This window comes from Eupeodes corollae, unplaced genomic scaffold (genome assembly GCF_945859685.1).
Source record: "Eupeodes corollae unplaced genomic scaffold, idEupCoro1.1 scaffold_939, whole genome shotgun sequence".
Lineage (NCBI taxonomy): Eukaryota > Metazoa > Arthropoda > Insecta > Diptera > Syrphidae > Eupeodes > Eupeodes corollae.
This window is the reverse complement of record NW_026605139.1, coordinates 2623-27228: the sequence shown is the minus strand read 5'-3', so window position 1 is coordinate 27228 and position 24606 is coordinate 2623. Positions and strand designations below refer to the sequence as shown.

The window sequence follows — 24606 nt, the reverse complement described above, 5'->3', positions numbered from 1 at the left end:
GAAAAGCAGTTTATAGGCAAGGATAAACTATATATAATATTCCAAGATCACTGGTCGTACCTCAAAAGTTGAAACATTTGAGGGCAAATCCATTCTACTGAAGTGAAAGGAAAATACGTATCGTCGTAAGTTAAAGAAGAAGCTTTAAACGTGTCGCATTGAGTATATCAAGGATTTCCCCATATACACAAACACCAGAAGATAAAGTGTGTTCTCTTTTGTTGAAGCTAGGAGTATCCTTCGTATTTATATCCTTCGCATCCATCGTACTATCCTTCTTCTATAATAATGTGCTTCTACGAGCTACGACATACATAGTAGTTGAGTTGCTGATTTTCGATTGCTTGAGGCGTTTTTATAAATTCAACATGTATAAAATAAAACTGTTTGTTTTTTTTTTATTTTTGGATAAATGTTAAAAGCTCGAAACAGTCTTTTAGTTGTGGTCTATTTTTTTGTTTGTATTTTTTAATATTTTGTTCTTATTTTGGCCCAAAGGAGAACTTTTACAAATAAAGCAGATGTAAGTTGTGTAAGGTTGTATGTGCTTTTGCTTTGTGCCTTTGAATAATATGGAAACGGTGTTAAGGACGATCAAAAGATTTGATAGTTTCGTAAATATGGGTAATGGGTATACCTAGGTTAAGCATGTATATGTGAAGTTAAAAGACTTTAAAATAAGAACAAAGTTAAGTTTGTGCGTCCCTACCTCGCCTCATGCCAAGTTTTATAAAACAAGTTGAAATACTTTGTATAGCTTTAGGTGATATTGTAAAATTTACATTTTACCAGATATGGAACAGGTTGCTTTTGACACTGATATTTTTTGCCTTACGGCTTAAATATTTAATATTCTGGTTTAATTTTTTAAAGTGCTTTGTTATATTTCAATTGATGATGGTGCAAGTTCAATTGAAATGTTTTTAACCGGAAGAGAAAGCGCTAAAAATAGAAGATTTCGAAAGGAGGCTGATGCTGATGATTGCCCATTGTTCCCATTTAAATCTAATAATGGTTTTTAAATTAAACTTAAATACATTGAAATTTAAGTCATTTTCTGTTTTGTGATAATTTTTTTTTAAATATTACCACCAAAAATTTAAGAGGAAATAAGCTTGAAGTTAGTATCTTTTTAGGTCCTCAAGACTTTGTCTCTGTTTTGCCAGATCTTTCAAATTTTTATATATTGTTCACACACATAAAACTTAGTTCTCCGTAAAATTAAGATTGTATTAATGTAATATTATTCGTGTAAAATAAAATTGTATTGAAGTCGATATCTCTCATAATCCTAAGAACATGGAATATGTGAAAACGAAAAAAAAAACATAAACTTCCCTTAATATTTCTAAAATTGTAAACCATCCAAAAATATAAATTTTTCAAGAATAAACTTTTCGCACACTAACGCAACATTTTTGGTCAACTTGTTTCATACAAAATGTTAAACCCAACATGTTTGATGCAACTTGTTTGCTTAACATGTGTGATGCAACATCATCATCCTTCTTCAATGAAATGGAAGTATTGGAGCTAATAATAAGTGGTTCGGTGGTCAACATTATACCCATTTATTTGAACTGTTAACACTGGATGCGAGATTATAACAGACTCTGCGAAACCTTACAAACGCTAAGCTCAATGGATGTACTTCTGATTGGAGATATTTAGGCTAGGGTAGGTCACTCGCAAAATAGCTTTATTAGTGGAACATCGTTAACAATCTTTAACCACTATCGCAGATCTCAGGATGAAATAAGTGATGCGAAAGGCGGTAAAGTGGAAAGTTGTTGGGGTCAGCAAACGAGAGAGGGGAGGAGAAGTGTTTCCACTATGGCACCTCTCCTTATCCAGACGGCAGCGGATGAATTCTCGAGATGGAATCAACGGTGGCGTCTACAGTTCAAGTAAGGTTGAACTTCTTAGTGGACACCTTTTAGGACTTCTTCGACATATTCGGAGCCCAAGCCTGAAAGGAGCGATTTATCCGGCTCCCCGTCCTTGGAGATATACTAAGGATCTGGCCCTCCAGGTTGGGGGTTGTGCCGTTGGGGTGACTTCCTGGCCATGTAAACAATGCCTTTAGTTGCGAAGCACCAACAAGCCTCGGATACGGACGGATTCACTGTTGACAACCCACGCAAAACGAAATAAGGACAACGAACTTCGGATCTGTACGTGGAATGTTAGGTCCCTTAACAGACCACGTGCAGCCGAACAATTATCGGAAGCCCTTAACTGCTGCAAGGCAGATAAACACAAGAAGTGCGTGCAAACTAAATGACTGCGATATATACTGCGGCGACTGCTACCGAGAACAAAGACAGCGTCAATTTGGTTGTGGATTTGTTGTTGGAACTAGACTCAGGCAAAAAGTCTTTAGTTTCAACAGTGTGAGCGAGCGCATCACGAAAATCCGCATTAAAGCTAAATTCGCCAACATAAGCCTCATATGCGCGCATACCGCAAAAGAAGAGGAAGATGAAGACACCAAAGACATATTCTTCGAGCTCTTGGACAAGACATATGAGCAGTGTCCTGGCTATAACATTAAAATTGTCTTAGGAGATTTTAATGCCAAGCTAGGAAGAGAAGACATCTTTGGTGGCATAATCAGGAGATACAGCCTGCTCGACACCCACCCCCGACAACGGATATAGGGTGGTTGATTTCGCTGCGGGCCGAGACGTTCTGGTAGCTAGTACGATGTTCGCACATCCACAAGGGGACATGGAAATCTCCTGATCAATCAACGGTCAACCAGATTGACCACATTGCGATCGACGCATGACACTTCTCCAGTATACAGGATATCCGCACATTCCGAGAGGCCAACATTGACTCGGAACACTACCTCGTTGTAGCCAAGGTACGGCTACGGATATCCCGATCCAAGCCAAAATAAGGAAGTACTGTGAGAAAATTTGTCGTTAGACGGCTACAATCGCAAGACACTGCCATGTCCTTTTCCGATCGAGTCTCTAATAACCTCTTAAAGAGTCCTATGCTGCCTGCATTAAGCATTTAAAACCAGTGACAACATTGCCTTGCAGCCATCAGAGATGCCGCCTATGAAGTGCTAGGTTTCACACGCCCACCACAGCGAAACCCCTGGTTTGACGACAAATGCTGGCAAGCGCACGCAGCGAAACAGGAGGCACACAAGACGGCGCTGCACAAAAGGACTAGAGCTGCTCGCGAGCTCTACGAGCAGAAGAGGAGATAGAAACACCGGCTTCTAAGATGGATAAAAAGAGAGCATGAGAAGCTCACATCGAGGGGATAGGGGGTTGTCACAACAGGAATGAGGTTCTTAAATTTTACCAAAAGGTAAAAAACCTAACAAGGGTACCAGCCACGAACCGAAGCCTGTAAAAACGATCAGGGGAACATTGTAGTAGAACCGCAGCCGATGCTGAGAATATGGAAAGATCACTTCTCCAAATTATATAACGGCGATGACGAACCGTATTCTGCTGTAAGGGAGATAGAACCACTCAACCTCGGCGACGCAGATCAACAATTCCGCCTACCCGACCTTGACGAAGTGAAGATAGCTATATCTAAGCTTAAGTCAAACAAAGCTGTTGTAGATGGCGGTATCGCTGCGGAAATATTTTAAGCAGGAGGCGATGACTTGGTACGGAGCATGCACCAACTCATCTTTAAAATATGGTCTTAAAAAAGCATGCCCGATGAGTGGAATCTCAGAAGAGTATGCCCGATACATTGCGCCAACTACAGAGGCATCAGTCTCCTTAACATTGCATTTATATGCAACCTCTCTGCCGTACTATGTGATGGTCTGAAGCCGTTCGTCAACAACCTAATAGGTCCTTCTTATCAGTGTCGCTTCAGAACATTATCCATTATCAACCAAATATTCACACTACGGCAGATCTTGGAAAAAACCCAGGAGCTTCAAATCGATACCCACCATCTCTTTATCAATTTTAAAGCCGCGTATGACAGCATCTATAGGGAAGAGCTCTACCGAGAAATGTTTAGTTTTGGCATCCCTGTCAAACTTATCCGTTTGTGCAGAATGACGATGGAGAATGCACGCTGCTCTATCAAGGTCGGAAAAGATCTTACCGATGCATTTGATGTCAAAAAAGGTTTTAGACAAGGCGATGCACTGTCATGCGACTTCTTCAACATCGTTCTGGAAAGAATTGTGCAAAACTCAACCGTCAACACTAGAGGCACAATCTTCCAAAGGTCCATCCAATTACTCGGATACGCAGATGATGTTGACAAAATTAGAAGATCAAAGCGTGATGTCATTGGAGCGTTTGAGCATTACGACGGAAGTGAAGAAGATGGGTTTAGTGGTCAATAAGGGCAAGACCAAGTATATGCTGTCATCAAAAAAGGACACTGAACGACGACGTCTTGGACAAAACGTCACCATGGACAGCTATAACTTTGAGGTAATTACAGACTTTGGCTACCGAGGCACCGCTTTTAACACAGACAACGACACCAGCGCTGAAATCAAACGAAGAATAACTCTTGCAAATCGCTGCTTCTTTGGACTTAGAAGGCAATTGAGAAGTAAAGTCCTCTCGAGCATATAAAATCACCACACCATCTATAAGACACTCATCATCCCGGTTCTCATTTATGGCGCCGAGGCCTGCACCCTGTCAAAGAATGATGAGAGCGTCTTAGGATGCTTCGGAAGAAAAATTCTTCGGTTAAGGTTCGGTCCCGTATGCATGATGAAGATTGGAGGAGAAGATATAACGACGAACTGTACGGGCTGTGCAGCGACACTGACCTAGTTAGCAGAATTAAAGTCCAACGGCTTAGATGGCTAGGTAGAGCGATGGCATGTAGAGCGAATGGACATCAACGCTCCAGCCCGAAAGGTCTTCGAATCCAATCCGGATGGACGGTGCAGTAGAGCAGTAGAGAAAGACCGCGACTTAGGTGGCACATCCAGGTGGGAGAGGTCCTCAACCAACTTGGCTTGCGAAACTGGAGATTTTGTCATCTAGGGTTAATCAAGTCAAAAAGTGTTAGGAGTTGGCTCTTAGCTTAGTTGAAAGCATCGAATTTTTACCCGGTATAAGACCTTCAGCTCTAAAAGATAATTTTAAAACAATAATAGAGAAGTTAAGCCATGTCGCGTATAGAAGTTTTATAGAAGAAGCTCAATTTTTGCAACAGAATGATTTACAGTCAACTAAATGTAGATCTTCAAGAACGAACATACCTCCGCAACAATTATGTTGAGCATGCAATCTTAATGAGAGAGAAGATGTACACTACTTCCTTGCAAGATGTCCTGTTTTGAAAGAGTTTCGTATAAAATATTTTGGAGAAGCTGTGATGGAATTGGCCGAAACATTGGAAGTTCTGAATGGAAAATTTTAAAACCATTTTTCAAATAAAGTTTTTCTAACTAACTCATCATCCTTCAACCAACGACCATCGAACATGGAATATTGACCATTGATTATTGTTAAATTGTACATTTAACATTGATTGTCAATTCAGTAAAAACTCAATACAAGAATACTTTACAAGAAATGTCTGTAATGATAACATAAATGTTTTCCTACTAAAACTTAAATTTCTTGGAAACAAGGACTATCCTAATGTACACGGAAAATATCAAGGTCATTCTGTTTCATCTTTGTCTTTGATTTTAAGTTGAATTGAAAAGTCTTCACGTTTAATATATGTCACTATACTTAATATCCTTTAACGAGAATACAAAAGTTGTTGAAAACCCTCAAAGTTAAATATACGAAGACTGCTTTCAAGCTTAACATTTCCATTTCTATTCTCATTTCAATAGAAATTCAAATACGAACACCTCATGGAGCACCTCTAGATTTATAGAGTTACATTATAAGACCAATCATATAGTCGTTGGTAGTTTAAGTCTTGTGTGCAGTTTTATTCTGTGTAAAAATGTTGTATACCCTTTAATGTACGAAAAGGAAGAGTAAGCAAAGAAAAGTTGTTAAGTTAGGTAAGGACCGGAGCTGTAGAAGTGTCGGAAAAGCCTATTGTGTCATTTCTACTTTGAACGAAAAGATATTGTGAAAAGTCTTCTCTTTTGGTTCGGACGAAAACGACAAACGTTATTAGATGACTACATGCAAGAGAAGTTACACTTTTGGCTTTGAAATAATATTTGAATTTCAAATGAAATGAAACTTACTTCTAGGAATCCCCAAAATACTTCTAAATAATATTGAAGCTTTTTTTAAAGAGATGTCCTTATTTAATTTTGGTAATCAAATAAGTTTATAGTCCAAAAATGTCAAGGCAGTTACAATTATACCACTTGTTATCTTATTCAAAAAAATAAATACTAAAAACGTATCCTTAAAAATGTAAGGTGCTTTTAATGCAATATTTTTACTTTTTATACAACTTGGCAAAAGTTTGTCGTCTAAAAGTTCACTGTTAAAAACATCTTTTAGCACTTTAATATTGTTTGTTCTCTAAAACAATCTAAAAGAATTATCTTGAATCACACGTGTCCAAAAGTGAAGAATTAAAAATAATTTACCGCCTTTATCAATCTTGTCTTCATTTTTTATTCACGTGGCTCATTATATTGTTGCTGAGATGGGAAGCAGACCATATACCGTAAAACACGAAAATCCCCAATCGTTTTGTTTTCATTAAAAAGCACTTTATTTTAATAATTACTTTGTATAGGTAAGGTAAAAGACCATTTTGTACTGCTCGGTAAATTGAGGCATTTAAAATGCACGCACAATTATTTTTCACACCAAAATACATACCTATACCTACACCACCATGAAACTGAATTGATACTCATACTGACACGGACACCGCACCGTTAAAGATTGTTTACATTCGCACGGTTCTCAAATATCCTTGCTTAATGGGCTGACGCATACAAAAGCGAAAAAGATAAATTTATCAAATTATTTCATTATCACCTCGATTAGTAAAAGGTATCTACTCGCATCTACCTTTATGCCTGCCCATAAGTACCTACGTCCTGTTGGAAGTAACAACAAAGAAACCTTTTTACAAGATCATTCCTCAGAGTATACTGTACGTAGGTACCTTCATAATCACCACCATTTACTTGGAATATACTAAAGGGCATTCCTGTTATACCTCCCAACATTTTTTGGGTGGGGGATATGGTATCTGGGTATACACAATGGCGGCACAATATAATGACCAATTTGTGAACTCATTATCCCCACGTATTCAACTATACAGAGAGTGTGAACGATTTAGGCATCGCAGACACAAGGTGAAGGTATCCATTGCCATTCTCCCTCTATACCGCTTAGCAATTACTTATCCTAATGCATTTTCAACACTCACTCAGAATGCGGAACGCAAAATCACTCAGACTCATATTTCCCTAACTCGGATGTTGGATGGTTGGATGTCGGAATAAGGCATCACCAGCTTATGGCAGTGGCAGCCATATTCCACTATAAAACAAATGGAAGGACTAATAGCATTGTTATTTGCGCCCATTAACCTGTAGGTACATATATATGAGTATCCTGCAATGGACTCATCATACTTTTTCCCACAGGAAGAGAGCACGGAACAGGAGCGCAGTTTGGGTGGTGGACCCGTCTATATTCATTCATTCTACTATATCTCGTTCTTGTGGTCGTATGCAGTACTTTGTCGTATATATAAAATACATGAACATGAAAACCCGAAAGCCGAGACCGAGAGCGAGACCCAAGATGAAATTGTTTTATCGAATTTAGGGCGTATGGTTTATAAGGATGTCCTTCTCCTTATCCATAAGGAGAACCAATTTAACCTTCACATGTCAAAGATTCCTGCAGAGCATAAATCCACGGAGTAATAATCAAGATCATAACCTCTTAAACCTTAGAGCGTATAACGAAACAAATGTTCGTTGTTGGTTCGCTGGCGCTGAGCTGGGTCTGGCTGGGACCGGGTGGTGAAACTTTTATGGCTATCAGAGTTCTTATACAGCTAAAGGTATATGTAACTTTAGGTATATATTTCTATATGGTTTGCGATGTGCATAAAACCCAAGGACGTTCGTAGAGGATATAGCATGTTCTGGGTCACTTTGAAGAGACTATAGTGTGGTCTTATTCTCTGGTCTTCGGTCTCCTATGGTCGTTAATTTTCCATCACCAAAACCCAAGGTAAATAGTGATTTATCGATGAAATTAAATTTTCGTTCCGTTAATGTCTGAAAGTTTTTTCTTCCCCCCACCCTCCCGTTGCCATCAATGGTCGTCATGGTACGTAGTCGTATAGTTATAGTCATAGTCGTTGTTCATTGATGGGATACCGCAAGGATGTGGAGTTATTTTGAGAATTCAGGAAAGGAATTAATAAAATTTCTCCATGAAAACATGATTGGGTGGCGATGGCGGTTTTGGGTTGGGGTTGGGGTTGGGGTTGAATGTCTGGTTCAGGCTTTGCTGTGCGGGATATTTTTATGACCTCAAATTCTTTTCTCTCCTTCTCTCTTTCTGAATACCTATAAAATGCAACACAAAGAAGTGTGACGCGCCTTAAGTTATAAAATATAATGTAGGTACTCATAGCTTACCTATAGAATGTCTGTATATATGTCTATTCAATATGTGCTTTCTCTAGACTTACCAATTATAACGTGAACGTAAACGCTAGTTGATTTTGCTATCGTTGGGACACATGTGTAATTTCCCGTATCACTGGGCATGGCTCTTCGAATTTTTAACCTGTAAAAGAAAAGAAAGAAATAGTTTTTAACGTTTTTGAGCAATTAAGTTCCTTGATCTAATTAATAAATTGAGTTCGATTTGGAGATATTACAAATGTATCAACGATGCAGTTGATGATATAATTTGGAACATAATGTTTTATGTATGTTCGAATGTATGGGAAAGTGAACTTATTTGCTGTATAGTGAATTATGCGGTAAAGTTAATTAAAAATTGTACGTGACTTTGAAAATATTTCAAAGATTTCTTGACTTTACTAACATTCACTCCGCTTTCATAAAACTTTTAGTTATTTAGGCTTTTTTCACATACAAATTAGTAAGAATGAATAAGTTTTGAAATACTTTTTGACGATGCTAGTATCTTACTCAAGGCACACATTTGATTTTCTTCTTTTTCCTCTTGTTTGTTTTCGATTAGACGCTGAAGTAAATATTACCCTAGAGTAAAATGAATATGTTTTGTAGAATGGCCAACTCTCGTCAAAATAGGAAATTTGGGGACCAAGCTTCTGTGTCAAATACTAATGGGAGATTTGTTTACTAATTTCTTTTTAGCAAGACTGGTTTTAGGAGCTCAAGCACTTTAGCCATATAATTTAACCAAACGAACAACGTTTGCAAATTATCGAATGTTGCGTGCTTATATTCTTTGCAAACTAAAAAAAATGTCACAGATGTTGCGGTCAGTATTATTGATGACCGTGAATTATAGATTCGGAGCCGTTCGAATCAATTCTGACTTTGTAACTTCAATTCATACGTAGAAGGATTTAGGTTTCATTCTCCAAACCGCGTTTGTTTACATTGTTGTAAAGGGTGTCCCAAAATTAAAGCAAGATTTGAATTTGCGCCATTTGTGCAGTGAAGTGTTGGCAACCCTGAAAAAAAAGCAATTTGACAGCTAACAGTATAGGGTTATTAAAAATGGAGCGTTACACGATAGAACAACGTGTCTTCATTATTAAAGAATATTTTAAAAATATTGAAAGCTTGGCGGCTGCAGTTTGAAAATTTCATACAAAATATGGTCGGAATAGTGTTTTAACTTCGTCAACTGTGAAGAGATTAATTGAAAAATGTATGGAGACTGGATCCGTTGGAGACGCCAAACATACTGGTCGTCCAAAAACAAGCCGTTCAAATGTCAATGCCGAAGCAGTGCGTGAGAGTGTTGGTGACAATCCAGGAACCTCAACTCGACGTCGTGGACAAGAATTGCAAATTTAAAGAACCTCTCTACAGCGTATACTCACCAAAGATCTGTGTCTTCATGCTTACAAAATTCAATTAACACAACAATTGAAGCCTAATGACCATGGACAGAGAAGAGAGTTCGTTGAATGGATTATTGAACATTAACAAATGGACCCTGATCTTTCGAGCAAAATCATCCTAAGCGATGAAGCACATTTTCATCTTGATGGCTTTGTGAATCGCCAAAATTGCAGCATTTGGGGTTCGGAGAACCCACATGTGATTTTCGAAAAACAAATGCATCCACAACGCGTGACTGTATGGTGTGGATTTTGGGCTGGAGGCATAATTGGGCCATATTTTTTTGAAAATGATGCTGGTCAAGCAGTGACTGTTACTGGTGCTCGAAAGCGCGACATGATTACACAGTTCTTTCTGCCAAAATTGGATGATATTGATGTGTCCAATATGTGGTTTCAACAAGACGGTGCCACATGTCATACAGCCCGTGAAACAATTCAATTACTGCATGAGACATTTCCAGGTCGAGTACTCTCTCGTTTCGGTGATCAAAATTGGCTTCCTAGATCGTGTGATTTAACACCATTAGACTTCTTTTTATGGGGTTATTTGAAATCACAAGGCTATGTCAACAAGCCCACAACCACCCGTGCATTAAAGGAGGAGATTCAGCGCTGCATCAACGAAATTCAGCCACATTTATGCGGAATGGTCATGGAAAATTTCAACAAAAGAGTGCGCATGTGCATGCAAAGCCGTGGAGGCCATTTGTCCGATGTGTTATTCCATACATAACCCTATCCTATGTACTTTACGAGTCAGTAAAAATATAACTATCAAAAGACTAAAAACGGCGTTTTCTATTTAATTCAAATCTTGCGTTAATTTTGGGACACCCTATATCTGCAATTTTGACAATGAGTCCATGAAAAGATGTGAAAAAAAATGAAAAAAAAACATGCCGTGGGCTAGCGGCAATTTGCAAAGCAAAAACAAAATGGGGAAGATAATAAGTTTTTTTAGATTTTTATTTTTGATTTTTTCGATGAAAAACTCAGTTTTAAGCTTTGATTTTGCAGTCATTTTGTTGATAGTGAACCAATGTACATTTTTTTCTTGAAAAAAGCATGTTCAACATCAGTTTATCATTAATTCACTCATTTACAGCAATCACAATGATGGTTCTTCGTTCGAAGACCGAATGGTTATATGCTACATAATACGTTTGCTGTTTGACATTATTTAGTCAAGAAGTATGCATTTTGGAGCGTTCATCGATTTTTTTCTATTGGGTTTTCGGTTTTCTCATACTGTAATAAAGAAAGTAACTTACATCTATTTATTGCCCTCATTTAGTTGGTATTCTATTCCTTACAGATGCTTTACACAAAGCAACTTATTTTTAAAACATGGTTCCCTCAAATTTGTATTCCAAAATTTAACTACAAACAAATTTCTTACTCTAACATAGTCCCTAAAAAGAAATTTTCAGGAATATTTCTGCAACAAACAAAACTAACATTTGGTCTTCCAATTATCGAACTGCTTAAAAGTTAAAAATTCTTAGCTGATTGAGGAATCTGAACTAGCTACTTGTGGAACTCAACAAGTATGTTTCTCGTAGCATTGTCTGTACAAAATACGGAGACACCCGACTTTTGTTTCCACCTGAAGCTATACAAATCTTTCAATTTAAGACCATGTCAGCACTTCAGATTCTGTTGGTTAGGATTGTTTCGTTTTTGAACGAAGGTCTTAGGACTAAAATAAAGCATTTTGATGGGCCTGAAGACTAAATGAAAGAATGTGTTTGGTTTTTGCATCAATTCAACCAATTTAATAATTGGATGAATGAAATTAATTTGAGAGATATCAAGAAATGAACATCAATTTTCACCAAATTTGCCTATTACTTTTTGTAGATTTTATTTTTATGATAAAACGGACTCTTGGATTTTTATTAAAAAAACTAGTGAATATCGAAAATATTTTTATTAATATAAAAGTTTGAAGGCAATATTTTTAATTTTTGAAAAGCTATTTGAGTCGAAAGTAAATTTTTACAAAGTTTTAGTATTGTTTTTTTGTTAAGTTTTTATTTTTTGTAAGAAAACTGTCAACTCGATTTTTCTAAAAAAAAATTCGAATGTTGAAACAGTATTTCTTATAAGTTAAAAATACCTGGAAGACATTATCTCATATTTGTGAAAAGATATTTCAGACGAAAATCAATTTTTACCAACTTTTGTTAATTTTTTTTAGGTTTTTAGTTTCTTGTAATAAAAACTGTCAATTCGATTTTTTCAAAATTTTACTGAATATTGACAATAATATTTTTTAAAGTGTTGCTTTAAAAAAAAAAGTCAATTTGATTTTCTCAAAATTTAACCAGATGTCGGAAACGTTATTTTTGGTTGCACAAAATTGTTTTGGAGATGAAATCATTTTTCGTTCTCCAAATTTTTGAGGGGACAAATTTTGTTTACAATTTTTTTTTGGATTTATAAAAAAAATAATGTTATATAATATAATGTTTTTTTTTTCAAAAATATATTTGTTTGGTATCACGTAACAATTTATAATATAAAATATAATTCATTCTCTAGCGTCATTGGCTTGTGAGATATTTAGGGTTAACCAAAAGTTCACCTTTTTTAAACTGATATGGTAAAAAAAAAACACCAACGCAATTTCCTTGAGAGCACTTTCTGCGTATGGTTACCATTTCCAAAAATAAGAAAATGGGGACTTTTTTAATAATTTGAATGCATTTTAAGTTCAAGGGGGACAAAAAGTTATCAGACATTAAATTGTTCATTTTTCCATTGAGCAACCAAAAACCAATTTTTGTTTATTGTTTTCAACTTCTAATTTTATTATAAGAAAAAAAAAAATATTGACAAAACTATAAATATATCCATATGTTTAGACATGAAATAAAAACGAAATAAAATAATTTACATTTAACGATGACCGTATAGCTGTTCAATAAATTTCAAACAATTCAACAGTTAATGTTTACTTCCGATCTTATGCTAGAAAATAACCCAAGATATGCTTCAGCTTACTTGTTTTCTAAAAGCAAATGGGAAGTTAACAGCCGATGCATATGACCTACCACAATACCGAATTTTTGTTGATTGGGCTCTGAAAAGTAAGTCGAATATCCACTTTTTTAACGAAATACAGACAATTTCTTGACAAAATTCTAAAATCTATTCAAAAGTCGATCTAATAACTTTTGGTTTATCTTTAAAATTTAGTTTTTTTATTGAATTTTTAGGGCTTAGTTCTCTTGTAGTACGTAGCGTAGCGTGATGGTTAGTGCGTTGGACATGTAAAGGGTCTTGGCGTCAAATCTTCGCCTGTGTTACCTTACTTTTTTCAAGGGTACTAACTCTTGCGAGGAATTGACAAACCCTCCAAGAGGAATTCCTGTCATGAAAAGTACTTTAAATGTTGAAAATTTTTTTTTACTTGGTTCTAGTGGATTTTTGAAGTATTAGCTGTTACTAGACTTTTGGGCTTCATCGATTTAAATAATATCTGTGGTTAGAATGTTCATGGACCTTAAGGTTACAGCAATTTAAACTGGGTATATAGACCTTATGAATTATTGTTAACTTTTATATGTATATATTGCACGTTTAAGAGACTTGAACTTTGGCAAGTAAAATAGGCCCTAAGTCTTTTACAACTTTTAACAACCTAACATATAAAAATCGCAAAGTCAAATCTCTGGTTAAAATTTAATGTTGATTTGTGTTATTCCAGAATTTGTTAAAATCTCACCTCGATGTTAATCCTTCCGTCCAGTCGTTATCCACACTTATTCGATTGATGTTGTCAATTTCATTTTGATTTGTTGCTAAATCAATTATTTCGTTACCTACAAACAAAAAATAACAATTATTTAAAAAATTATAAATTTTCCTTTTTATATCAAAAGAATTGAATTTTTATATAATATTAAATACATTTAACTTACCCTTATACCAAAGGATATTCCCCAGTTCATGTGGTCCCTGAAGGATTTTACATGCAAGATTAATATCACTTCCTGTCTTAACATATAAATCAGTTGGGCCTGTGATCGTCGCTTTAAGTTCTACAAGTACAAAAATAAGAATTCACATTATTTTTAGTTAAATAAGACTGATAAAATTATTAAAAGTCAATAAAAGGCAAGAAATATTAAGATCAAAATCAGTTATTTATACAGCAAACAAAACACCATTCAACTTTCAATATTTCATTCTAATGGTTAACTTACAAAGGATCTATTTTCTATTTTCCGCTCTTCAACACCAAGTACAAAAGGTCTTAAAATAGAATTGCTTATATTTACAATTCAAAAGAATATTGAAAAAGCCTAAATACTTTCTTCTTTTTTTTAACTTTTGATTTTATCCTTGTTCAGCGTTCAATCGTATTTACATTCAATTTCTTTTAATTCCATTCGTTTTCTTTGTTGTTTGCTCGGGCTTTTAAGAAAAACATTGTTCATCGTGAGAAAATAGAATTAACCAGGGTTAAAACGTTGTTGGAAATGTAATCATCAAGCAGTCCTCTGATGTCCTCCCACACACACTCACAAAATACAATTAGAAAAATGGCAAAGTCGAAAAAGTAAGCTTACAAAAAAAAACAAGAAATAAATAAAAACAAGGATTCCAACTGATATTTGTCCCTGTAACAAGCCTCGTGTAATGTTGGTGAGTATTTCATTCCGGAGCCGGAGCCTCTGGGTCCATTGTCCGTCCATAACGTTGCTTTTTCCGTTTTCCTCATAACATCCTGGAGGGTGTTGAGCATGTAGGGTGTTGGTATATCTTTGGAGGACGGATTTATAGTGTGAGCGTGAATGTGGAAAGAAACTGGAAATTAATTTTTCTTTCTTTCATTTTCGAGAAAAAAGAAAGTGGAGAAAAAAAAATAAATTGCACCTCGGACAAACTGTTTTTTGTTTTTTCTTTTCTGTTTGTTTATTTTTTCATAGAGAATGCAGAAATAAATGAAAATGGTAGGTGGGTCCTGACATCCGGTCATGACGACCATACACAACTGTATGATGACGCTGGAAGATGTATGTATATGGAATGAAATTGAATGACTGTGTTGTAATTACCGGAGCGTGGTAAATTGTTGCTGGGATAACACTGTTGTTGTGTTGGCCTTCCTTTATCAAAGAGTGACCGGAAGTAATGATAAGGTGTAAGGAAATGTTTTGTTTTGTTTGTTTCGTTTGTGTCTTTAGCCTTTTTTTGTTAATATTTATTGTATGAGTTTTCTCTGTAGGTTTGTGGGTTGGTAAAGTATACAAGTAGATGTTACACAAAAGAGTAAAACTAAACCGGAAAATATTACAAAAACATCCGTGTGGCTTTAATTAAAGGGCAGTGTAATAATTATAATAAGGTTGATGCTTTCATGAATAAGAATGCGCAAATAAATATTAAATGATTAATGCATTACAGAAAAAAAAACATAAAGTAGAAGGTATGATATTAAAGCCACTTACTTAAAAAGGATATAATGAATAATGAAAGTATTTCAGTTAATGATATACATATATACACATAACATACATTTGTTTATTGACATTCCAAAAGTATTTTAATTAATTTAATTAAATTTGTAAATAATTCAAATACCACAGAATTAACATAAAATGAAGATTTTTTTTGAAATAGGTCCCTTCAAATCATTTTATTTCAATGCATTTTTTAATAGGCAAGAAATATTTACTTTATATGATAAATTTTTGAATACTAAAATTCTTAATTTTGATTAAAAATTATAACGAAAATGAACGCTTTGTGATATTAAAAAGGAAACAAGAACCAGATTCTAGTCCTTACAACTCTCAACTATTCCTTTGTGTTTTAGGAATGGAGCGGACAAACAGCTCTTGTGCCGAATCCTAACTTTCCTAAGAACTTCCCATGATAAGAATATTACTACACTTAGGCCGATTTAGTTTAGTTGAAGGTGAACATGTTCAAATGGTAGACATGTGCATTCAAGAGGACATAAGCGTTCACAGGTATTTCCCAAAACCCACCTCTGTCTGGAGATTGGTTTCCAACCCCAGTTTAAAGTTGTTGGGGGCAGCAAACGAGAGAGGGGGGAGAGGTGTTTCCACTAAGGTACCTCTTCTTATCCAGACGGTAGCGGACGAATTCCCGAGATGGAATCAACAGTGGCGTCTACAGTTCCAGTGAGGTTGAACTACTTAGTGAACTATTTACTTATAGGACTAATTCGACTTATTAGTAGCCCAGGTCTTTATATTTATCCGCCTCCCCGTTCTTGGAGTTATAGTTAGGATCTGGCCCTGGAGGTTGGGGGTTGTGCCGTCAGGTTGACTTCCTGGCCACGTAAATGCCTCATAGTTGCGAAGTACCAACAGCAGACATCCAGGAAATACGATGGGATGGGCAAAAAGAGAATACAAAATTGCGATATTTACCATGGTGACTGCTACCACGACTTCGTCATTGGTGCCAGACTTAGCAAGAAGTCTTGAGCTATAGGTGCATCAATGAGCGCCTCATGACCATACGCATCAAGATTAAATTCGGCAACATTAGCCTGATATGCGCAAACGCTCCCAAGGAAGAGAAAGACGACAACACCAAAGATATATCTTCAAGCTCTTAAACAAAACATAAACATAAGCTAGGAACAGTACTCGGACACAGCAATGGTTGAGAGTTGTAAGTCACTAGGCCCTGGTTCACAACGGACTGTAGCTCCACCTAATTTATTTATTTATTAGGAAGGGAAGACATCTTTGGTGAACAAATCGGGAAAAACAGCCGCTGTCAGGCAGGATGTTCGATTCAACATAGACGACGAAAGCCAACAATCCCGTTCTCCTATTTAGACGAAGTAAAGCTTGCCGAGTTCTTCAAAAAGATTTTATAGGAGCTTCACCAACTCATCTGTAAGATATGGTCAGAAGAAAGCATGCCCGATAAATGGAACCTCAGTATTTTTTGCCTTTCTAAAAAAGGGAGACCTTTTAAACTGCACTAACTATAGAGGAATCAGTCTTCTTAACATAGCTTACAAACTCTTTACTGCCGTAATATGTGAATGTCTAAAGCTCATCGTCAAGAACCTGATAGGTCCTTATCAGTGTGGTCTTAGACCAGGAAAGTCCACAGTTGATCAAATATTCCCATTACGGCAGATCCTGGAAAAAAACCCAAGAAGACCAAATCGACACCTACTATCATTTTCCACACCTCAACATCCACAAAGGAACTTGGACATCTCCAGATCAATCTACCGTCAACCAGATTGACCTTATTGCGATCGACACCTGACATTATGGATGTACGAACTTTCCGAAGAGCTAACATCGACTCAGACCACTACCTCGTTGTATCCAAGGTAGAACTTTGGATTTCCAGACCCAAGGCAAAACAGGGAGGTGCTGGGAGAAGGTACAACGTCGAACGCCTACAATCGCCAGAGATTGCCAAATCCTTTTCCGACCGAGTTATAAGTAACCTCTCTCGAAGATTTTTGCCCTCAACACAGGTGAAACGAAATTCTCAGGTACATAAACCTAGAAGCGAAGGCTGCAAAGACGAAAGTGGAAACATCATAGTGGAACCGTAGTCAATGCTGAGGATATGGAAGGACCACTTCTGCAGACTGCGACGGCGACGGAGAACTGAATTCCGTTGTCAGGCCAGGATGATCCATTCAACATAGACGACGAAAGCCAACAATCCCGTCCTCCCGACTAAGTCTAAGTCAAGATTGCCATATCTAAGCTGAAGTCTAATAAAGCCGCTGGAGAGGATGGCTTGAATGCCAAGCCCTTTAAAGCAGCTGGAGATAAGTTGGTTAGGAGCATGCACCAACTAATCTGTAAGATATGGTCGGAGTAAAGCTTGCGCGATGAATGGAACCTCAGTATTGTTTAGCCGGTCCTAAAAAAAGGAGATCCTTTAAACTGCACCAACTATAAAGGAATCAGTCCACTTAACATCGCCTATAAAATCTTCCCTGCCGTAATATGTGAACGTCTTAAGCACATCGTCAAGAACCTTATAGGTCCTTATCAGTGTGGTTTTAGACCAGGAAAGTCCACAGTTGATCAAATATTCACATTACGGCAGATCCTGGAAAAAAAACAAAAACACCAAATCGACAGCCATCATCTTTTCATCGATTTCAAGGCCGCATATGACAGCATCTACAGGGACCAGCTGTATAGAGCCATGTCTAGTTTTGGCATAACTGCCAAACTCGTCAGTTTCTTTAGACAAGGTGATGCGTTGTCATGCGATTTTTTTACCATCGAACTTAAAAGAATAGTGCAGAGCTCTCACGTCAACCCTAGAGGCACTATCTTTCAAAGTTCTGTCCAATAACTGGCATATGCTGATGACATTGACATAATCGGAAGAACTCAGCGTGATGTCAATGGGGCTTTTGTGAGTATTAAGCAGAGGCGGCAAAAATGGGTTTGACGGTTAATGAGGGAAAAACAAAGTACATGCTGTCGTCAAGAAAGGACATACAACACCGATGTCTTTGTCAATACGTCACCATCGATTGACGTAACATTAAGGTAGTCAAGGACTTCGTCTAACTAGGCTCCGCTGTAAACGCAGAAAACAACACCAGCGCTGAGATCAAACGCAGAATAACTCTTGCTAACCGCTGTTTCTTCGGACTTAGTAAGCAATTGAGTGATAAAGACCTCTATCAAGATATCAAAGTGTCATTATATAAGACCCTTATCATCCCGTCCTGCTATACGGTGCAGAAGTATGGACAAAAGCGGATGAAAACACCTTGGGTTGGTTCGAGAGAAAAGTTCTTCGTGAGATCTACGGTTCCGTACGCACAGAAGGGGAGTGTAGGAGAAGATGGAAGAAGAGCTGTGAGGGCTGTACAGCGACGTAGACTTAGCCAGAAGGGTAAAAGTCCAACGAATTAGATGACTGGACACGGAGAGCGCATTGAAACCAATGCTTCGGCCCGGAAAGTCTTCGAATCCACACCCACAGGACAGCGCAGAGGAGAAAGGCCGCGAATCAGCTGGCGCGAACAAGTGGAAAGTGACTTCACCCAACTTGGAGTGCAAAACTGGAGACATCTAGCTAGGGATTGAGCTAAATGGAGAATATTGTTTTAGGTGAGGGCGTAGTTCACACAGGACGGTCCACGTTAGTAAGTAAAATGAAACGCCCATTGGATTATTATTTTTGGAAGATAATATAATGAACATGTTCACAATAAGTTATGCTAATTAAATAGGCTACCGATTAATGACAGCCATATAAATAATATCAAAATTTTCAGTCAAAAGATCCCTGAAAATATTGTGCTTTTTATAGGTATTTGTCGTTTTAAACCAAAGTTTGAAAGTTTGAATTGTTTAATGTTAAGATATTTATAGAGGTTGATCAAATTTCCTTAAATTTGTTATTGTTAAATTTGTTGATGAAATATGTCTTTTAAAATTTAATAAAACTACGCATTTATAATAAAATGTTAACTTTAATTGTTAATAGCTGCCATAGTAAAACAGCTTTTAATTTTTGTCTGCAAAGCCAAATATATTTATAATTGATATTTTTAATAATTCTAGAGATGTGAAACCAGGAATGATGTTTTCAGTTTTGAAGTTCCCTGTTTTCTAATGAACTAAAAAAAGCACGTATACGCCACAGTGGGCCCAATAGAAAAATTCTAATCTAACATTTCAGTATTTTCTAACTTTTCCACCTGAAACCCTTGAATATAGAGCCAAGAATCGTTAGAATTTAAAAATGTGTAAGCCTACTTTAAATTGCCTTTCAATTTCAACCGAAATCAATTTTATGATCCGATATTTCACCACATAAGCGCTTTAGGTGCATTTGATGGTAGAACACAATATTCAATACAAACAATAATATGAATCAATTTTCTTCAATGGCTAAAAATTTTGCGATATCTCACTTCCATTAGAAGCACACAACAACACAACGTGAATCAAAAATAAAATAAAAAATGAACTCCAAATCTGTTTCAAGTTACTTTCACTGTAGAAACATTTTTTCCGTTTTTGTTTTGATTGGTTTTTGCTAACCCGCTGGGAATTCATCATCGAGCTCGCTTCTCTCATTCGAAAACTAAAATCAATAAATTTGATTGAATAAACAGGAATTTTATCAACAAAAACGTTTGCAATCGGGAATTCAAAAAATGAACGAACAACAACAACTGGATAAAGAACACACCAATAAAATTTCAAATAGGGCAGACAGACAAAATAAATCGATTTCATTTTTAGATATAACATATTTTAAGAACAAAACAAAACATTGTTCCCCTCGAATTTAAATTTATTTTATTTTTATTTTTTAAATGAATGAAAAGTATAACAGCTTTTATAGGTACTATATTGATATTTGAATGGAGGAACTGTTTTATTCGTTGCAATGAAAAATATCCCAAGAGTATTTTTAAAGTGGATAAATCTGAATATTACTTCGCTATAAGTAAGCTTTAGTTAAAATTGTTTGTAGATTTTACTGAAATGTTTCTGATTGTTCTCCGAAATAATGGAATATAGTTGAGAAGGTCAACAGGCAATTCAAGTAATGTTAAATTATGTTTCAATGCAAATTTTGGTCTGAATTGCATAATTATTGTTCTAAGAAAATATGAATTCTAACTTGAAAGGTGCTTTTCTAACTTAGATAATTGCACTTAACTTGGAAAATAGAAATAAAATGTTAATTAATCATTCAATGCTAAAACAAATTTACCTATTAACATACGAATGAGTTGCCCTTATTGGAGGCCTTTATAAAGTTCAAGGAAATTTGATGAAACAACTTTCTAAATGGATCTGATTTATTGAATTATTAGTTGGCGCAACAGTCCATGAAGAATCAGGCCCTAGTTACTAACAACTCTCAACCATTGCTGTAAGCGAGTAATGTTGTCAGAGATAGAAGGGACCTACAGTTTATATGCCGAATCCGAACGGGTACTTTGAGAAAGCATTTTTCATGACAAGAATTACTCTTGGAGAATTTGTCAATTCCTTCCAAGAGGCAGTACCCGTGAAAAAAGTTAAGATGTCATGGTTAGGTTAGGTTGAAGTGGCTGTCCAAGATGGAAACGGACACACTTAGGCCAGTTTAATGGCCAATTGTGATACCACATGAATCTTGAGGCTTTGGCCTAAGCTCAATGGAACCAGTTTGAGTCCCTTACGAAACGTGACAGGCTGATTATGCTGATATGATTTAGACCACTTAGATTGTTAAGGAAGAATTATCCTAGGTAATTATTGCGTTTTCGAGCCAGAGCAGAGCTTCGTCTATACATCTTCTGCAATAGTCATTTGAGAATACGCCTAATGGCGAGGTGTGCTTTCCTATTAGACGGTGTCAGGTAATGGCACCTATTATCGAGCTTATATGCGATCTGCTTAGAGATAGCAAGCACCTTGAACGTTTGAAATCCAGTATTGGCCAGATGGTTTTTGTGACTTAACACGTGGTGGTGTTGTTCCACCTAGTGCCTGCCCTCCTCAAAGCGTCTTGCATTAGCAAAAGTTTACAAAAAGCGATTAGTATGGCAGTATATTTCAAACGTGGTAGGATGGGCTGCTATGTACCGTTCCTGGCAAATTATCGCCAAAAGTTCCGCCTGGAACACGCTACAATGATTGGGAAGGCACAATGAGAGACTTAATTTCAGTCGTTCAGAGTACACACCTCCACCAACCCCTTCTTTTGCTTTTGACCCATCTGTGTAAAAATGGATTGACTCATCATCCAAGAATGTCCTATCCTCAAAAAAAGATCTAGGAGCTATAGAAATCTGGAAATTTCTGTCGAATTCCAATTGGGGGATGGTGTAGTCTGTGTGCTTTGGAATTGATTCTAAATAAATGGCAAATGTTGTGGTTAGTCCACTGCGATGAAACTTTGAGGCGAATAGCAGAGCTTGCAGCTATTTGTTTGCTTTAAATGTCAAGAGGTGTTAGGTAGGTTAGGTTAGGTTGGAGTGGCTGTACAGATGTCATTGACACTCGTAGACCTCAAGGTACCATTGTGATACCACTAATGAGGTTACTCATGGGAGAGTAATGAACTTAAACAAACCATTTTGTACTTTTATTAAAGTTAGAGAGACATTTTGTGTCAATCGTTGCCAGTTCACTGGTATTATCGAAGAAGGGATTACCGAGAAAGTTATTCCTTCTAATGGAGAGTGCTGGACTTGTACATAGAAGGTGTTGGACTGTTTCCTCTTCCTCCTCGTCCATGCATCTTCTACAGAAGTCATTTGTGTAGACCATTAGCCTCAGAGCATGTCTTTCTATGAGGCAGTGTCCTGATATTACTCCAATCGCAGAGCTTATACTTTGTCTTCTCAGGGATATCAAGCCTTTTTAGTTTTAGGTCTATACTTGGCCATATTTGCTTGGTTGCTAGGCAGGTAGTACTCTGTGACAATCTAGCATTTGTTGATTCTAGAGCATATTGTTTGAGAAGATATTTGCATGTAGCAAGTGGTGTTCCTATGGTATGTTTTTGTCTAACATTAGGCAGAAGTGTTCCGTTTTTGGCGAGCTCATCGGCTTTGCAATTTCCCGGAATGTCTCTGTGGCCCGGCACCCAAATGAGGTGAATATTAAACTGTTCCGTCATCTCATTCAGAGATGATCGAGAAACGTGGACTATTTGAGAGTTTGTGGAGACAGACGCGAGAGATTTAAGAGCGGCTTGGCTGTCCGAGAAGATTCGTATATCCTTACAAGATATAACGTTTTCTTTGATCTAGGATAGTGCTTCTTTAATCGCCATTACTTCTGCCTGGAATACACTAAATTGATTGGGAAGTCTCTAGTCTTAGGATAGACTGAGATTCAGTTGTTCTGAAAAGATCCAACTCCGTGATCGGTCTTTGAACCATCAGTATAGAAGTGTACCGCATCATCTTTCAGGGGTCTGTCTTCTTCCCAGGATGATGTTGAAGGGATTGACACATGGAAGCTTTTACCGAATACCATTTTTGGGCTGGTATAGTCTAAGCTATCTGGGATAGATCTGAAACTGTCTAGAATAGTAGTATGTCCAGTATTGTTACTGGTCCATTGAGAGGTGGCTCCAAGCCTCACACATAAGTTGGCTGCCACCATTTTGGAGAAGATGTCAAAAGGTATTAGGTTTAAAAGCACTTGCAGTGCTGCGGTTGGTGTTGAGCGAAGTTCTCCTGTGATGCACATGATGAGCTTATTTAGATTTACCATCTTGTCCAGTGCAGTCTACCATACGACAACTCCATAAATGAGTATTGGTCTGATTACCGAATTGTATAGCCAGTGAATTATTTTTGGGGAGAAGCCCCATTTTGGTCCTATGGCCTTTTTACTAGTAAAAAGCGCTACATTGGCCTTTTTTACTCTTTCATCAATATTTGCCTTCCAATTTAGTTTTTTGTTTAAAATGAGGCCAAAATATTTAGCTTGGTCGGAAAAGCTTAATGGTATTCCTCTAAACTTGGGTGGGCTAATCTGAGGAATTTAACATCTTCTCGAAAAGAGTATTAATTCTATTTTATGTGGATTGACGTTTAAGGAGTTCTTAGAGAACTAGGGGGTGCTTCCCAGATACAGATATTGCAACGTGTCGTCAGCATAGGCAATCACCCTGAAACCCTCTGCTTCCAATGATGTAAGTAGCTCGTTTACTACCAAGTTCCACACAAGAGGCGAAAGGACCCCACTTTGAGGGATGCCTCGATTTACCGATCTGGTATTAGTAAAAATTCTCATGCTAAAAGGTATTGTAATGCTTTTGAGCATGAGACTGATAAGATCTATGAGTGAGGTGTTAGGTAGAAACCCAAGACCTTTGGCATGACAGTCCAACGCACTAACCATCATGATACGGGTACTTGAGGATATATTCACAGATGTTTTATTTCTAGCTTTTAATATACATCAATCATTCCACTTTGGTAACTTTCATCATTCTTAAAGAATTAGAAGTATTTCATATAAACAATACCAATACAAGAAAAGTAGGTGGATACCACGCCCATTTGGTGTATAACCCCATATTTTTGGATTTTGAATTTCTATGCACCTTTTTGATAAATTTTAAAATGATGCGATGTCGGAATCTGCTTTATAATTTTGACGATCTGTTAGTAAGTTACCTTGCGGTTTCTTGAGATTTTTGAAAAGCTTTATTTTGAAAAACTGCCATGCCCAATTGATAACACCAACTTATACTAAATTTTATTCTAAATTTGTTACCGTTGAACTAAGTTGTCATTAATTTTTAAAAAATAAGCACTACTTAAGGCTTAGTAATAAAAACAATAATGTTTGAATATTTTAAGCACAAAAATTGGTTTTATTTTAAGAAAAATTTAACTCTTCGAAGTGTGTAATTTTTGACTTTTATTTAAAACAAAAAACATCGGACCATTTTTGTACCAAAATATGAAAAACTTAAGACCCAAAATTGGAAAAAAATAAATTTGTCAACCTGAAACTATACTAATATTATAAAGCTGAAGAGTTTGTTTGTTTGTTTCTTCGTTTGTTTGTTTGCTTCCTCGTTTGTTTGTTTGTTTGAACGCTCTAATCTCAGGAACAGGTGTTCTGACGAAAAGTGTTATTGAATCTC

At 36.6% G+C, this 24606-nt stretch overlaps 1 protein-coding gene across 1 annotated transcript; it reads right to left on the bottom strand.

Moving 5' to 3' along the window:
* Positions 1–8616: 8616 nt before the first annotated feature.
* LOC129953457 (uncharacterized) lies at positions 8617–23319 on the bottom strand (the record flags this gene model as incomplete). Its single annotated transcript, XM_056066706.1, has 4 exons — positions 23217–23319; positions 13923–14042; positions 13727–13823; positions 8617–8714 (listed from the first exon to the last, which is right to left on the bottom strand). Coding segments are annotated over exons 1-4 (418 nt in total), but the record flags the coding sequence as incomplete, so codon positions are not given.
* Between the last annotated feature and the right edge of the window lie 1287 nt (positions 23320–24606).